Source organism: Micromys minutus (assembly GCF_963924665.1).
Source record: "Micromys minutus genome assembly, chromosome: 2".
NCBI lineage: Eukaryota > Metazoa > Chordata > Mammalia > Rodentia > Muridae > Micromys > Micromys minutus.
In genome coordinates, this window is record NC_137971.1 from 74,733,925 (window position 1) to 74,750,561 (window position 16,637).

At 49.1% G+C, this 16,637-nt stretch overlaps 1 protein-coding gene across 1 annotated transcript; it reads left to right on the forward strand.

The window, feature by feature from the left end:
• Nucleotides 1-476: 476 nt before the first annotated feature.
• ERN2 (endoplasmic reticulum to nucleus signaling 2) lies at nt 477-16,400 on the forward strand (the record flags this gene model as incomplete). The annotated part of the gene is made up of 22 exons (XM_080913004.1): nt 477-566; nt 2,594-2,699; nt 3,402-3,435; nt 3,688-3,760; nt 4,916-4,988; nt 5,140-5,247; nt 5,536-5,637; nt 6,679-6,943; nt 8,863-8,941; nt 9,031-9,178; nt 9,297-9,418; nt 10,051-10,203; nt 10,414-10,552; nt 12,945-13,029; nt 13,195-13,384; nt 13,461-13,560; nt 13,646-13,842; nt 14,659-14,806; nt 14,890-15,017; nt 15,796-15,919; nt 15,998-16,065; nt 16,149-16,400. The coding sequence occupies 22 exons, from the start codon at nt 477-479 to the stop codon at nt 16,398-16,400; spliced, it is 2,784 nt and encodes a 927-aa protein (XP_080769130.1).
• Nucleotides 16,401-16,637: the final 237 nt, after the last annotated feature.

The window sequence follows — 16,637 nt, forward strand, 5'->3', positions numbered from 1 at the left end:
CTGGGTTCTATTCCCAGTACCTACGTGGCAGCGCTTCACAGTCATCCCTAACTCCGGTTCCAGGGGACCCAACGGCCTTTTCCGACATCCCTAGGCACCAGGCACACCCGTGATGCACGTGCATGCAAGCAAACCACCCCATAAAATAAGATAGATATATCTTTTACAAAATAAAGATTACAAAAAGAAGGCAGCACAGACCTAGGCACGTTCTCTAGCGTCAGCCCCAGTCGGTAAAATACCTCCTTGGGAAGCGCAAACGGTCCCTTTGGTGCCAAGGTAGACGAGACCAAGACCTAAGCAAAATGTGGGTGTGATGGGAAGGGCGGGGGCCATCACAGGGTGAGCTTTCACCTAAGACTGCACGCCAGCTGGCTCTGTAGGGGGCGGAGTCTCGAGAAGGGGGAGCTCTGCTATTGCCTGGAGGCACTGAGGGAGGCGAGGGAGCCAGAGACTTTGTGGTTGCCCCGCAGACTATGGCGAGATCAGTCCAGAGGTTCCAGCTGTGGTCTCACCTCGGGTTCCTGCTGCAGTTTGCAACATTGCTGGGAAAACTCGGTCCACAGGTGAGCACAGGGCCAGGGGACTGGGGATGTAGCTGGTCTGTAGGGGCGCCTTTCTCTCTTTCCCTTTAGAAACTTGGGGAGATGCCTCTTACAACCTGGCTAGAGAGATGTACCTGTTCAGCCTCTTCTGCAACAGGTTAAGGGGGAGGGACACGTGGGGAGGAGGCAGTAGACAGTGAAGTCAGGCCTCCAAAGCCGTTTGAGGATCCAGTTTTCTTGACAAAGATGTTCCACTTAAGGGCTTCTGCTGAGGAACTGGCTATGAAACACGGTCCAGTCTCTGGCTCTTTGTGATGCTGCTTCCTTTGTGTGTGCCTGGACCACTGTTTCCCTACCCTTAGGAATCTGCTCCAACCTGCCTGCTGGGAGTGAATCGGCCTCTCTGCTAAGCCTGGGCTTTAAGTGTCCACTCCACCTGGAGTCTCTTCTCCTTCTCTGCCCCTCACCTCCAGCTAAAGGAACAGGTTAGACTTAGACCCTGGGAACCCTGTCTATCTCAGGCTGACTGCCTGAATAATCACAAATATAATGGATAATGGGCGCTTGATGTAGTCAGATCTGGCATTTCTAGAAAGCCTAGAAATGAGAATGATAATAAAAATCTGAATTTTAAAAATAAAACCTTCAGCCTTTAATCCCAGCCTTTGGGAGGCAGAGGTAGGAAGAAAGCTATAAGTTTGAGGCCAGCCTGGTCTATGTAACAAGTTCCAGGACATCCAGGACTACACAGAGAGACTATCTCAATAAATAAGTAAATATAAAAGAGCTGTTAATATTGGACATGTTATTACATTTCTCTAATCCCAAAACTCTGGAGGCAGAGGCAGGAGAATTGCCAACAGTTCAAAGCCAGCCTGTTCTACATGGCCAGCAGCAGAGCTGTATCAGGAGGCCTTGTGTCACAAAACAACACCACAAGGATAATTAAAAGCAATGGTCTAAGCACTGTAAAGACCAAACAAAATTCTTTTGGGGCCATCCAATCAAGGGGCAACCTTTTCTCTGGCCCATCTCTCTGTCAAGTTGCAGATGGCCAGACTAAGGCCCAAAAGATAAGGGATAGCTGGTGGGCTCCTGACTCTCCAGCAAATACCACTGGCTACACCCAAGATCTGAGGGTCTTGAAGCAGGATGTGGCCCTTGCAGGGGTGTGGCTAGGCCACCCGGATCTTAGGGTTCCTGCTCTGAACTCAGCCTCACCCTGTTTGCTCAAGGAGGGCCCAGAGCTGGTTAGTGAGCCCAGTAGGGGCCAGATGTAAGGTAGCTCCAGGCCTCTTTCCTGAAGCCATCAGGGGACCACAGAGCTTGGCACCAAAAGCAGCTGAGCCAGTCTGGGGAGGCAGAAAGAATCCTGCCCTGTGCCTCAGTGTCCCTGACCTGTGCAATGGGGATACCCATAGTTTCCATCCCAGAGGAAGGCTGTATGAATCAGGGAAGGTGTTTTGTTTGCCACTCAACCATGATGACCCAAGCTTGAACCACCAGCACCCACATAAAAGCTCATGGTTGTAGGCATGAACCTAACCCCAGTGCTGGGTGACAGGAGTTGGGATTGGGGTGGGGTGACTCCTGGAGCTCTCTGGCTAGTCTGGTTGGATGAATGAGCCCCAGGCTCAGCTTTAGAGCCTGTCCCAAAAAATAAGGTGCAAAGTAATGAGGAAGATGCCCAGCACTGGCTTCTGCCTTCCACTCGTGTGTGTGTGTGTGTGTGTGTGTGTGTGTGTGTGTGTGTATGTGTGTGTGTGTGTTTGCCCACATGCACACATGCAAACATGCACACAGATGCATATAACACATTCCCACCTTTGATCTACTTTGGAAGACAGATGTGGGGGAAAGAGAGGAAATGAGAGTCAAAGTCACCTTGGCTCCCCCAGCTCACTCTGTAACCCCTTCCAATCCCCAATAAGATCAAGTTCATTTTTCTTCCCCTCTCTGTTTCTTCAAACAGAAAAGTCTGGTTGCCTGGGGCAAAGGCTAGGTGGTCTTGGAACCCTCAGATGAAATGATTCTGTTTCCCACTCTAGGTCCAATCCGTCAGGCCAGAGAGCCTTCTGTTTGTGTCTACTTTGGATGGAAGTCTCCATGCACTGAACAAGCAGACAGGGGACTTGAAGTGGACAGTGAAAGACGGTAAGCAAGGAACACCTATCTCTCCTTAGGTCTCTCAGGGTCAGAGTGGGCATTTACCTTGGCATCGAAGATAAGAACAAGAGCCCTAAAGGGCTGGGGACATTGCTCAGCTAGTAAAGTGCTTGCCACACAAGCCTGAGGACCTGAGGTTGGATTGCAAGCACCTACACAAAACAAAAGCCAAACAACCATAACAGTGCATTTCTGGACCACAGCCCTGGGAAGACAGAGACAGGAAGATCCTTGGGACTTCCTAGCCAGCCAGCCTAGCCAAATTAGTGAGCTCCAGGTTCAATGGGAGACTCTCTCAAAGAAAAGGAGGATAGAGAGCAATTGAGGAAGATGTCTCTGACCTCTCCCTCCCTCCCTTTCTCTCTCTCTCTCTCTCTCTCTCTCTCTCTCTCTCTCTCTCACACACACACACACACACACACACACACACACACACCACGTGAACACTGGGATCCCATAGACAGCTTCACCACTTTCTAACTGTGTCAACTTGCAAAAATCATTTCCCTCTGAGCCTCAATGGCTTTGCCTCCAAACTGCAAACTTGGGAAAAGCAGAATGACAGGGACTGCCTGCATAGCTTTTTCCACTTGCTAGGCTCTGCATCTGACACAGGGCAAACAGTGTGTTTGAGCTACGCTTCACAACAGCCAAAAAGAGATTTTGATTCCCATGTCTTTGTCTCTACAGACCCCATCATCCAGGGACCAATGTATGTCACAGAGTAAGTGAACCAGGGTCCCTTATGGAAAGAGTGACTGGGGGAGCCATAATTGTGTGAGGACTTGGGGGTGGGGCACATGGGAGTATGGCAGAAGTTAGGAAGAGTCTTAACTGCTGTGTAAAGGGACTCCTGCTGCTCCAAGGTGCCTCCCAAAAGGATGGGCTCTACCAGTTGAGAAGGTGTAGGGAAAATAATCTTCATGAAACCAGGGCCATGCACCTAGCCTTTCCCGTGTCCCTCTCTGCTCCACAGAATGGCCTTTCTCTCTGACCCAGCTGATGGCAGCCTGTACATCTTGGAAACACAGAAACAACAGGGGCTGATGGTATGTTTCCCTTCACTGTCTGGGATGGGTCGGGGCAGGAATCCATCAGTAGAGCTCCAAGGGATGAAAGGACAATGTGTGAGAGTGGTGTGTCTTTTGAAGCTGTAAGCGAAGGCTCTGAATGCTGTAAAAGTCCATCTGTAGAGTGGGAAGTCTGGCTGTGTCCACAGAGCAGAATGTCAGGGCTCTGAGTATATCATAGGGCATCTCCAGGACTCTAGAGACAGTAAGGTGAAAACTGTATTGATTAGCTTTTGCTAAATAACATATCACCCACAAATTCAAAGACTAAAACAAAAACAAAAGCAAAACAAAAACAAAAAAACAAAAAAACTGCCCTCATAATTAGTCTGGGTCCATCTGGGTAGCTCTGCTAGTCTGAGTTTGCTCAAGTGTAGGCGAGTCGGCTGGATGGCTCTGGTTCTGAAAGTTGGTGGTTTATGTACATTCGTCTATCTCTTCCTGTGCCTCCTGATAAAACCCATAGGAAACCTGAATACAAGGAGAGAGAGAGAGAGAGAGAGAGAGAGAGAGAGAGAGAGAGAGAGAAGAGAGAGAGAGGACAAAAGGAGGGCAGAGGGCAGAGCCACACTCACCACCAACACTAAGAGCAAATAGCTCCCCAGTCTTGCAGAGTCTTTTGTGACCACTGAATGTTAAAGCGTGTGTGAGTGTGGGTGTGAGTTTTCTGTATGGGTGTGTCTGTGTGTTTATGTGCATGTGTGTGTGTGTTTATATGTGTGTATGTACATGTATGTGTGTCTGTGTTTATGTGGGATGGGTGTGAGTATCTGGGTGTGTGTGTGTCTCTGTGTATCCTTGCATGTGTGTGTGTGTGTGTGTGTGTCTATCTGAAGGTGGTCATCAGGTGGAATCAGTGAATTGTGTGGAGTCTTGGTACACCATGTGGGATCTTCTCAAGCTTTTTAAGACACTCTATAGCAAAGTAACCTAGGATGCTGGTTCTGAGGCTGGTCTACCTGAGTGCCACGAGCGGATTTCCTTAACCTTTTCAAGATCCAGTTTCCTCTCCTGGGAGGTGGAAAGGCAAGGTGCCCGGTGAAAAGGTCTCTCTAGGCTGACCTTGGGAAAGTGTGGCACACTCTGTTGTTTGTGTTTCTGCTCTTACCCGACCTTGGACCTTTTCCCTCTCAGAAACTGCCATTCACCATCCCCGAGCTGGTTCATGCCTCTCCCTGTCGTAGCTCTGATGGTGTCTTCTACACAGGTGAGTGTCTCTGTATCTCTGCAGCCCGTGGGGGCTAAATCCAGAAAGGGGTCCTAGGTCCTGTCAGAACAACATGGCCAGGAACAAAAGGGCACACACACCTTCTCCTACACCATCATGACACTTTCGTACACACTTTTCTCCTCCACAGGCCGGAAGCAGGATGCCTGGTTTGTGGTGGACCCTGCGTCAGGAGAGACTCAGACGACACTGACCACCGCGGGCCTTTCTTCTCCTCAACTCTACATTGGCCGAACACGTAAGTCATATGTTCCCTATGCCTGTAAAGTCCCTTCTTTTTCTTTGTCCAGGCCCGACAGTTGCTATCTAAGTTGAATCCAGGCTAGCCAGTCAATCTGACAATCATTAATATACATTTTACTAAGCACTGACCAAAGAGCTACAGGTGTAGTGATGAGCTTGGTCCTCGGGCCTACAATTCAAATGCTTGAGAAGTCTCCAGCCTTTCAAGAGGAACAGTCTCTGGAGTTGGGTTGGGGAAGCTCCACATGACCATCCTCTTGGTAGCCTTGCTTGTGACACACAGAGTACACAGTCTCTATGCATGACCCACGGACCGCATCCCTGCGCTGGAATACGACCTACCGCCGCTACTCAGCGCCCCCTATGCATGGCTTACCTGGAAAATGTGAGTATCGCCTTTCTCAGCCTTACCTTGGAGCAAAGTCCCTAACCTGGGAAGCCCTGAGTGACATCAGGACCAAATACTAGCACATACTGATCCACTGATACGATGTCCCCTCACGTGCTGAATGACACAGCCTGATAAATCACCTGGGATGACTCTGATGATCACATAGCCTTAGCAATAAGTCTGAACTCCTCAGTACCCCAAATGACCCCATCCAGGTAGCCTGAGTGGACTCCTTGCATCTTAAGGGACCACCAGGCGACCTCCCCCAATACCCTGTGTGATCCTGTCAAATCCTAACGGTTCTCAACATGGTGACTGACTGGCAAACAGCCTTACATGACTCCCCAATATCACTCTTGCTATTATGCCCTCAATATTATACCCATGCTTTTTAAAAAAAGATTTATTCATTTTATTTCTATGAGTACAATGTAGCTGTCCCATTACAGGTGATTGTGAGCCACCATGTGGTTGCTGGGAATTGAACTCAGGACCTCTGGGAGAGCAGTCAGAGCTCTTAACTGCTGAGCCATCTCTCTAGCCCATCCTACTTAACTTTCTGAGGAACCTCACAGGTGCTCCTAACTAGTCCCTCAAATCTTGACTTTGTCATTCTTCATAGGGCACTATGCAGGTAACTCTGACACATGACTGACCCTGCCAAGCCTCCCAACTGAGCCATTCATATTCCAATCACTTCCCAAAGGACCCGCCAGCCTCTGAACCACTCTACTTGACTCATCTTAATAAACATCAGTCTGACCATGTCTGTGATTGACAACCTGCATCCTAAAATCTCTCCCTCAAATGGCCCTCATCTTAACTTGGTCAGATGACCCAGATTCACAGACACACATGAACCAACGTTGAAGGGCCCCAACCAATCCCTTTCTGTTTGAAACAAACTCTGGTTGATCTTTCTATATCCAGTACCCTCCACGACCTTTGCACATCTGAATAAGCTCTCACCCCAGCTGCTGTCTGATGTGTCCCATGAGATCTCTCTGACGTCTCCCCAGCTGTCTCTCTTCATAGATGTGAGCCACCTGACATCCTGTGGGATGGGCCTGCTTCTCACTGTGGATCCAGGAAGTGGAGTTGTGCTGTGGACACAGGACCTGGGTGTGCCTGTGACAGGGATCTACACATGGCATCAGGATGGTCTGCGCCAGCTGCCCCATCTTACACTGGCCCGGGACACCCTACATTTCCTTGTCCTCCGCTGGGGCCACATTCGTCTTCCTGCCTCCAGCTCCCAGGACACAGCCACCCAGTTCTCTTCCTTAGACACACAGCTTTTGTAAGTGTTCATCTATAGAACCCAGGGGGGAGTGTCTAGAGATGGTACAGCCCCAGTGGAATAGCCAGTCATAATGACTCACCAATACAACTGAATTGAGTATCAAGAAAGTGTCCCTAGGACTCCTGGATATTCAACATTTAGCAAGTGATTGAGTTCTGGGAGGGTCCTCTGGGTCCCATCCTGTTTCTGTCGGTAGATGCCATAACAAACTGTTTGTTCAATACTTTAAGAACTACCCTTTCTTATGCCATCCCAAGACACAGACTGGAAAAGTCAGAGATTACCCATTTGTTTCTTTTGCCCCCAAAAAAGCTAACTGGGCATGGGCATTTATTGTATGCCAACCATTTACTAGACTTTGAGAGTCCAGCAGAGTCAAAGATTCTGCCTATAGGAAAGTCGGAGTCTAGTGTGGGGACAGACATATAAAAAAAGACAATCATATCTCAGAATGAATTTAGAAAAAAATATAGTACTCTGGAAGCAGTGGAAGGGCAGGGGAGAAGGAGAGGGAGAGAGGCAGGAAGAGTCTTCCTAGTCATCTCTAGTTGGCCTTAAACTCAAAGAGATATACCTGTGTGTGTGGGGGGGGGGGTACTAGAGAGGAGGCACAGCACCTAAGAGCATTGGCTGCTCTTTCCAAGAATCCAGGTTCAATTCCCAGCACTCATGTGTCTCACAACCATCTGTAACTCCAGTTCAAAATGGCACAGGGCCTTCTTTCTGGCCTCTGTGAGCACCATGCATGTGTGGAGTGTACAGATATACATGCAGACAAAACAACTCTACATGTAGAAAATAAAATGTATTATATTGGTTAAAAAAGATGATGCTGTAGGCAGCAGAGCTCAGGGTTCTAAGCAGAGGAGATAGAGAGGGATTGGGGGTTGCAGATCAGGGGGACCAGGATGGTGAGAGTGTCTGTAAGCAAGAAGGCAAAGGCGTCTAGAAGTTCATGGCTGCTTTCATTTTCAGTAGTTCAAAGCACTAAAAGAGGGAAAAGGAAAGAAGCAAACGATGGAGAGATGACGAGCTTCAGTTTCGAAAATTAGTTCGTTCATTCTTTTTGTGTGTGACATGGTTTCTCTGACTTACATGCCTGACTGTCCTGTAACTCACTTTGTAGACCAGACTGGCCTCAAACTCTCAGAGACCTGCCTGCTTCTGCCTCCCAGGTTCTGAGATTAAAGGTGTGAGCCTTTAATCACGTGGTGAAAACTGTGTTCATATTGAGGTCTGGGCCAGGTGTGGTGGTGCATATCTACAGTCCCAGTACCCAAGATGCTGCTGGCAGAGCATCATGAATTTGAGGTTACCCTGACCTACATAGTAAGATTCCCCCAACTCCATCTTGAGAAAAAGATGAGACATACATTGAGAAAATGTTATAGATTGTATACCACTTAGTTTTTCTACATAACAAACTACTATAATTCTTATAGCCTAAAAGTAACAGACACTTGCTATTTTTCAAAATTCTGTGGGTCATCCATGTACAGTTTTGTTTTATTTTGTTATTGTTTGTTTGTTTGTTTTCTCTGAGATCAACCGGTGACCTGGTGAAAGCAGTGATCCAGGATAGCATCACTTACCTATCTAGCAGCTGGTGGGCCATTTGGCTGAGAAGGTGTCAAACAGAATGTTTTATTTACATACAATAAGGTTTTTCATCCCTTGTGGGAGAGTAGGCTTCCTTACCGCGTAGTTTCGGGGCTTCAGATAACAGTACTGAAGGGCATCTCCTGACACTCAAGAGTCATTCTAGTCTATGGTTATGTTATATGTGTCCCATTGGCTAAAACAAGTCACATGGCCAATCCTAGAGTCAATATGGAAGAAAAAACAAAGGACATGGGTAAAGTAATGCTAAAGCTACCCACCAGCATCACTCAACCTTCTTCTTCCCCTCCCTTTAGGATGACACTGTATGTGGGGAAAGAAGAAGCTGGTTTCTATGTCTCTAAAGCACTGGTCCACGCTGGGGTGGCCCTCGTGGTGAGAAGGGGATCTAATAGTGGGATGCAAAGAGGGATAGAGGAGGATAGGAGCTTCTTACACATGTGACTCTCCATCTTCTGCCACAGCCCCGTGGACTGACCCTGGCACCCATGGATGGCCCCACAACAGATGAAGTGACACTTCAAGTCTCAGGGGAGCGAGAGGGCTCACCCAGCACTGCTGTCAGATACCCCTCGGGCAGCGTGGCCCTCCCCAGCCAGTGGCTACTCATTGGTGAGGTCCCTTGATTGTAATCTGAAGTAGATAAAGATAAAAAGACTCATGAGCCCAATTTCTGAGTTAAAATACTAAAAGCATCCTGAACACTCTGGCTTTTATTTCTGACACTCAGGATACCATGAACCTCCCCCAGTCCTGCACACCACCATGCTGAGGGTTCATCGTGCCCCAGGGAAGGGGTCTGCTGAGACAAGAGCCTCAGAGGAACTCCATGCTCCAGATCTCTTCTTTGAGGTCAGTGCTGGGATGGCAGGGGCTGTGGGTGGACCAAGAAGACATGCATGCAGCCCCTGTACCTTTTCTCTAGTCAGTCTCATGGAAGTCACCGGAAAACATTTTGTTGCTGCTACTACCAGGCATGCTTAAAAATGTCAAAGTGATATTGGCTTCCTAAATCACAAAGCATACTTCCCAGATTTTTCCTTTACTCTTCAGTGTAAACACTGTAAAATATTCATCGAGTGAGAAATTGAAAACAGAAAAACTATAAAGGCCTGCTCTTCCAGGAGAGATTGGAGAAGCACTAGTAAGTAGCTCAAGGTTAGAAGGAGTCACGATCTTCAAATTACCTAGGAGTTTGCTCCGGCCACAACAAATTCCTAATCTCCAGAGGTGAACCTCAAAGTTTCAACCCTCGAGCATAAGAATTTCAAGGACATTGAAAGAGATGTTGGTTTTCAGTTAGGTTTGGTGAACTCTTCCGAGTGCCATGATATCTCAGAACCACGGACAGCACTGAGTGGCTCATCATACAGCCCCCTCCCCTACCCCTTCAGCTAAACCTTGCCCTGGACCCAGTGATGAAGGTTTGGGAGTTTCACACCGGAGGAAGCTTTTACCACAAATGAAACCTGCTTTGTTCCCAGTTCCTGAACCTGAGGAGGGAGGTACCTTGGGATCTTGAACTACCACCTGAAGAGAAAGCTGAAGCTTATCCAAGGCTGGGATCCCAAGACCTGCTAGCAGCTAGCTTCACTGCCATTCTCTTGGGAGCCTGGGTCCTCTACTTGATGAGGCAGGTAAGTCCAATATCCTGACATTGTTCCTTTTAAAGTCTTCTTAGAGAGAACTCAGCTTCTCGCTTGCCCTACTTCAGCTTGCCTCTGCCTTCCTCCTAGAAGCCCCTACTCCTGTGCTCTGTGACCCCAAGCTCTATTGTGAACCTGCCTAGCAAGGTGTAGGGTCCATAAGGAGGAAGGCTGGCACCCACAAAAACCCATATGTTACAGCAGCAGCAGAGCACATCAGCACCCTTAGGTCCTTCTGACCTCTCCCAAGATGCTCAGGCCCAGCTCTCAAGAGACACCCTACAGGACCAGAGATTTCAAAGCCTCTCAGAGCCAGCTCAGCCAGCCCAGGACCCTGAAGGTAAACTGGAGTCAACAAAATTGAAGAGTCGAAGGTAGGGGGAAAGGACTGGTGAATATAATTTCATTTCAAAGTTGAATTGTTAGAAACCACGGATGGTGGGATAGATCAGTAAGGGACAGTCTCCTTGAGTGTCTTTTGTTATAATTTTCTGGGTCTCTGGTTGTGCATAGGACTGTGTGGAAATCAAACTCTGATCAGCTAGCTTTTGAAGAATTGCCTTTGCAGATCTGTTTTTTCACTGGTCCAATGGGAGAACAAACTCCTACCTCATGTCATCACCATGCTGTGATAATTACTACCATTGTGATTAGCAAGTCAGTGCTGGGGACACACTTAAGTTATGAGAATGCATGCCTAGTATGCATGGAACCCTGGGTTTGAGCCTTAACATTCCTAAACCAGCCATGGTGGTACCCACATATAATTCCAGCACTCAGGAAATGGAGGAAGGAGGACCAGAAGTTCAAGACCAGCCTGGGATATGTGTCTAAAAAAAAAAAAATCATACCTAGGTGATGTGAATGTTTTAAAATACTGTTTTTAACAGTGGAAGCAGTAAATTACCTAGGTGTGGTTTTGATTTTGCTTCAATGTTCCTCTCAGTGTTTCTTGTTTTAATTCTTGAGACTCCAAAGACCCACTGGTATCTACTCAGTGTTAGGGGGTATGGCCTGTGCATCTATTGGCCACTCTGCTCTTGTGTTCTTTGGCTCTGAGCTGAACTGGTGTCTTTTGTGAGCTGATATCTCCCATTGCTGCTCACCTGCCCTACTTCCTCAGGCCAAATTCCCACCTGCTGTCCACTTCTGTAAGCTGATGTCTGCCTGGCTCTTGGCTTAAGGCTTCAGTATTCACCCATGTCCTCCTCTTCTTTGGGTCTCAGCCCATCCTCAGAGGAAAATTCTCTGAGCTACATCTCGAGCCCATGGACATATTTCTTATAGGGCTCCACAACAGGATGACCCTAGCCTTGAGATGTAGATTTATTATTATTATTATTATTTATTGACTCCACTGAGTTCAAGTAAATAACCATTCCATTGCATCCCAAAACTCATTTCCCTGAACCACAAGACTCTGGAATGCAGCCCACTTGTCTTTCTGCAGATAAGATTCTATTTTCACAGGGCTATTCTTGCTAGTGTGTGTGTGTGTGTGTGTGTGTGTGTGTGTGTGTGTGTGTGTGTGTGCACATATATGCACGCACACATATGCACTGAAATCCTTAGTTTGGCCTCTCCCTTTCCTTTTTGCTATTGACTTATTTTATCTTACAGAAATTTCACATTAAAAAAACATTTCGATGCTGCAGTCTCTAGATAGCCTCTGGATTCTTTCCTGGTCCTCCCTCTACCACACTATCACTCCGATTGGTGGCGGTCTGTTTTCCTTTAATTCGGGGTCTGTAATGTATTCTCTATCTGTTCAGGGACGAATGCAAGGTTATGCAGAGACTTTCTGCTTGAATGAGCTTTTCTAAAACATTATTTTCCTCCTGGTAAACACAGGCTCTGGGTCTGAATGGGGGAGTGAATGAAAAAGCCACGTCCTGCCTTCCCTGCAGAGACAGGGTCTGCTGTGGAGATGTGAGGTGATGAATCAGTTCTTCTCTCAGACATTTCCAAAGCCCTGGGCAGAGAAACCTCCCTCGTCCCATTGGAGCCTCTTCCTCTCCAGACAGGCACCGTGGGGCTTGCTTTGCCGAAAGATCAATGAATCTTCGCCTCCTTGGGACTAGAGTTACTATGCCCAGCTTTTCACAAGGATGCTGGGCTCTACCTCAGTTCTCATAGCAAGGCAGAAACTTTATTGACTGAGGCGCCCTCACCCCCAACCTTACCCTTAATTGCACACCAAGACTGTTGGGAGCACTGTGCTGTGCTGTGCTGTGGGCGTGGATTGAAAGTTGCCAGCATTGCCCTTGCTCACTATTCCTGTGCTCACTCTCATCACACCTCTGTCTACTTGAATTCATCCTTTTATTTGAAACAATCCAACAACAATAAAAAGAAGGGTTCCAAGTGTCAGAGGGGACTGCAGACTGCAGAGAAGAGGGAACACATCAGGGGATAGAAGGTGCTCAAAGCGGAGTCACGCAGACAATGTCACCCACTCCCTTGGCCCTCTCACTGATACGGGAGTCAACCTGGCAGCCCTGGGTCACTTACCTAGCCACACCAATGGCAGCACCAGCCGCTGCAGCCACATGTCTGGCACGTGGGTCCCTGCTCTGAGCCACCGCAGCAGCACACCCAGCAAGCACATAAGGGTGGGAACCCGGATAATGGTCAAGGTGGAGCGTGGGTCTGAAGTACAGCTGGCAGGGGCAGGCAGGCAGGATGACTGTGGGCAGAGATCGCTAAGAGAACCATATCTTCCTTCCCTGTAGCAGATCAGCCCACTGTAGTGGGGAAGATTTCCTTCAACCCCAAGGATGTGCTGGGCCGTGGGGCAGGAGGAACTTTCGTTTTCCGGTGAGTGGCAGGCGGAGCCCAGGCAGCTGGTCTATCACTTCTGACAACCAAAGGACATTCTTCCAGACTCCCAGATGTGGGGATAGGTCCCGACACTTTCCCACACTTTCCCGACTCTTATCTGCTCTCTCTGAACCCCCACCCCCACCCCTGGACCACTCTCAGAGGACAGTTTGAGGGGCGGGCAGTAGCTGTGAAGAGGCTCCTCCGAGAATGCTTCAGCTTGGTTCGGCGAGAGGTGCAGCTGCTGCAAGAGTCTGACAGGCACCCCAATGTACTCCGCTACTTCTGCACTGAGCGTGGTCCCCAGTTCCACTACATTGCCTTGGAACTCTGCCAAGCCTCCTTGCAAGAGGTGAGATGGGAGCCCAGGGAGGTAGAGAGGGAGGCCTTGGGCTGGAGAGTGACATCTTGCCTCTCCCTTATCTTAGTACGTGGAGAGCCCAGACCCAGATCGCTGGGGCCTGGAACCCACCATGGTGCTGCAGCAGATGATGTCCGGCCTGGCCCACCTACACTCTTTACACATAGGTACCCTGTCTTGCTTCCGGTTCTTAGCCCCCTGCTCTTCCCTACTGGCCATCACTCACTCTCTCCACTCCCTTCCTGTATGTAGTACACCGTGACCTCAAACCAGGCAACATCCTCATGGCTGGGCCTGACAGCCAGGGCCAGGGCAGAGTGGTCATCTCTGACTTCGGCCTCTGCAAGAAGCTACCTGCTGGCCGTTGTAGCTTCAGTCTCCATTCTGGTATTCCTGGCACAGAAGGCTGGATGGCTCCAGAGCTCCTGCAACTGCCCCCAGACAGCCCGGTGAGTCTGCCGGATAGTCACAGGGCTTCCACTGTGCCCCACCTCTTCTCTGAAAGAGACCCCAGGGGACAGTCTACACCTTCTTCCCCAAGGCAGTCTCCTTCAGGGTCTGTTCTGTAGCTAAGGAGATATTAGGCAATGTCTGGAGACATTTTGGCTTGGCTTGGGGAGAAAGCACCTCTGGCATCCTGTGAGGCTAGGACTCAAATGCGCTAGAACTGGGCACAGCGGCCCTGTAATTGTAGCACTCGGGAAGCTGAGGCAGGGCGTCCCTGAATTCAAGCTACATAGCAAAAAGAAGATGCTGGCCCTTACCTGTCCTGACCTAATCAGCTATGTAGGACCCAATATCAGTGTGGACTAAGCATTTTAACATTGGGGAAATCCAACCCCCATTTCCCTCCATCCCACCACCCCCAACACACACACACACACACACACACACACACACACACACACACACACACACACACACACACACACACGCCACACCTTGGATTACCAAATGCACCTGGAAAAAAGTTCGGCTCTACCATCCTGACAGCCTCCTGGTGATATTGGTCAGATCACTCTTTTTCACTCTGATCCTGTCTGTGTGTGGTCAACCTCACTCAGTCCCACTACCAGTAACTCTCTACAAGAAGGAAAACTAGGACCAGAAGTTCAGCAGGGGCAAAGAAACCACCTCTTGAGTCCTGGTCTCAACAACCCCTAATTCCCCCCTCCCCACCCGCTTCTTGCCGCTGCTCTAAAGTCCAGAGGGTCTTTAGCAAGGTTTACTTCCCCCTTCTCATTCCCTATCTCTCTGGCCCCCAGACCAGCGCTGTGGATATCTTCTCTGCAGGCTGTGTGTTTTATTACGTGCTTTCTGGTGGCAGCCACCCCTTTGGAGAGAGTCTCTACCGCCAGGCCAACATCCTCTCAGGGAATCCCTGTCTGGCTCAGCTGCAAGAAGAGACCCATGGTGAGTGAGAGCCAGGCAGGACCAGCAAAGATGGGAGGAAGGAGGCATGAGACTGAGGACACATCCTCTCTTCTGCCCTCCAGACAAGGTTGTGGCACTGGACTTAGTGAAAGCCATGCTGAGCCTGCTGCCCCAGGATCGCCCCTCAGCAGAATGGGTACTGGCTCACCCTCTCTTTTGGAGCAGAGCTAAGGAACTCCAGTTCTTCCAGGTTAGATGATCTTGGGAAGCCCCCTCCCCCAAAGCTTTTGGGTCCTATCTTAGTTACTGTTCTATTGCTGTGAGGAGACATGACCAAGGCAACTTATAAAGGAAGCATTTAATTGGGAACTTGCTTACAGTTTCAGATTAGCATCTTGGTGTTGCAATGGAAGGCAGGCATGGTGCTACAGTAGTAGCTGAGAGCTCACATCTGCTCCAAAGTTGCAGGTCAAGAAAGGAACACTGGGCCTTGTGTGGGCTTTTGAAACCTCAGCCCACACCTTCCAATAAGACCACACCACAATTAATTGTTCCTAAACTAACTGGGGACCAGACATTCAACATGAACCCAGGGAGGCCATTCTCATTCAAACCATCCCAGGTCCTGAATGAGAAAAGGGGAATCAGAGTGGCTAATGGAAAAAAGAGCCTTGTCACCTCAGACCCTTGGGTCTGTGCATTTGCTGTAGCTGTTCCTATGGAAATGCAGTCCACTCTCATCTGCAGTCATTCATGCCGTGACACCAATGTAGATAATCCTAATCCTTCCATGTGTGACCTTAGGCAAGGGACTACACCTGACCTACAGGCTGTAGAACAGAGGCAACGCTTCCTACAAGGTGGGTGGTGGCACTGAGGTAGGGCATAGGGAAGCCATACTTTCCAGAAGGCAATAGCCCTTGTCATCCTAAGATCTTCTGCTACTCCAACATTAGCCACAAGACACAATTCTGGCCCTGAGGTCTGTGATACTGGGCACCAGGCTCAGGTGCTCTGTGGGGTCCTAGGATGTCAGCGACTGGCTGGAGAAGGAACCAGAGCAGGGACCTCTTGTGACGGCACTGGAAGCAGGAGGCTACAAGGTGGTCCGGGAAAACTGGCACAAGCATATCTCAGCACCTCTGCAGGAAGGTAGAGGCCTCACCTGGGTGGGTCTGAGGGGCAGAGACCCAGTGGGAACATCTCTACAGCTCATTTCTCTGCCTGCAGATCTGAAAAGGTTCCGGTCATATAAAGGGACATCAGTGCGAGACCTGCTTCGTGCCATGAGGAACAAGGTATGTTCTAGAGTCTGGGTGGGACATAGATCGAGGATGGTCAGCCATAGCTGAGCTGGGATCCTTGTCCTGCCCATCCCCAGAAGCACCACTACAGGGAGCTCCCAACTGAGGTGCGCCAGACACTAGGCCGACTTCCTGCTGGCTTCATCCAATACTTCACACACCGCTTCCCAAGGCTGCTGCTCCACACTCACCGTGCCATGAGGACCTGTGCCTCTGAGAGCCTCTTCCTGACCTACTACCCACCAGCTTTGGAAGCCAGGAGGTCCTGCCAGATGCCACCAAGAGCTGAGACCACCTCCAGAGGCCCCAAAGGCAGACCAAGGAGTTGAGCCTATAGCTCAATCTGGCCTCAGGAATGTCAGAAAGATGGGCAGCAGTTTAAGGGACTGAGGCTGTTAGAGCAGAGAAACTCTCTGGGAGCAGAGGACCCTTAAGAAATACAAGACCAAAAAAAAAAAAAAAAAAAAAAAAAAGAGAGAGAGAGAGAGAGATGTACATATATTTAATATATATAAGCTAAGAAAAGGGCAGTCCCAAATTCAATAGAAATATTTATACAATTCATA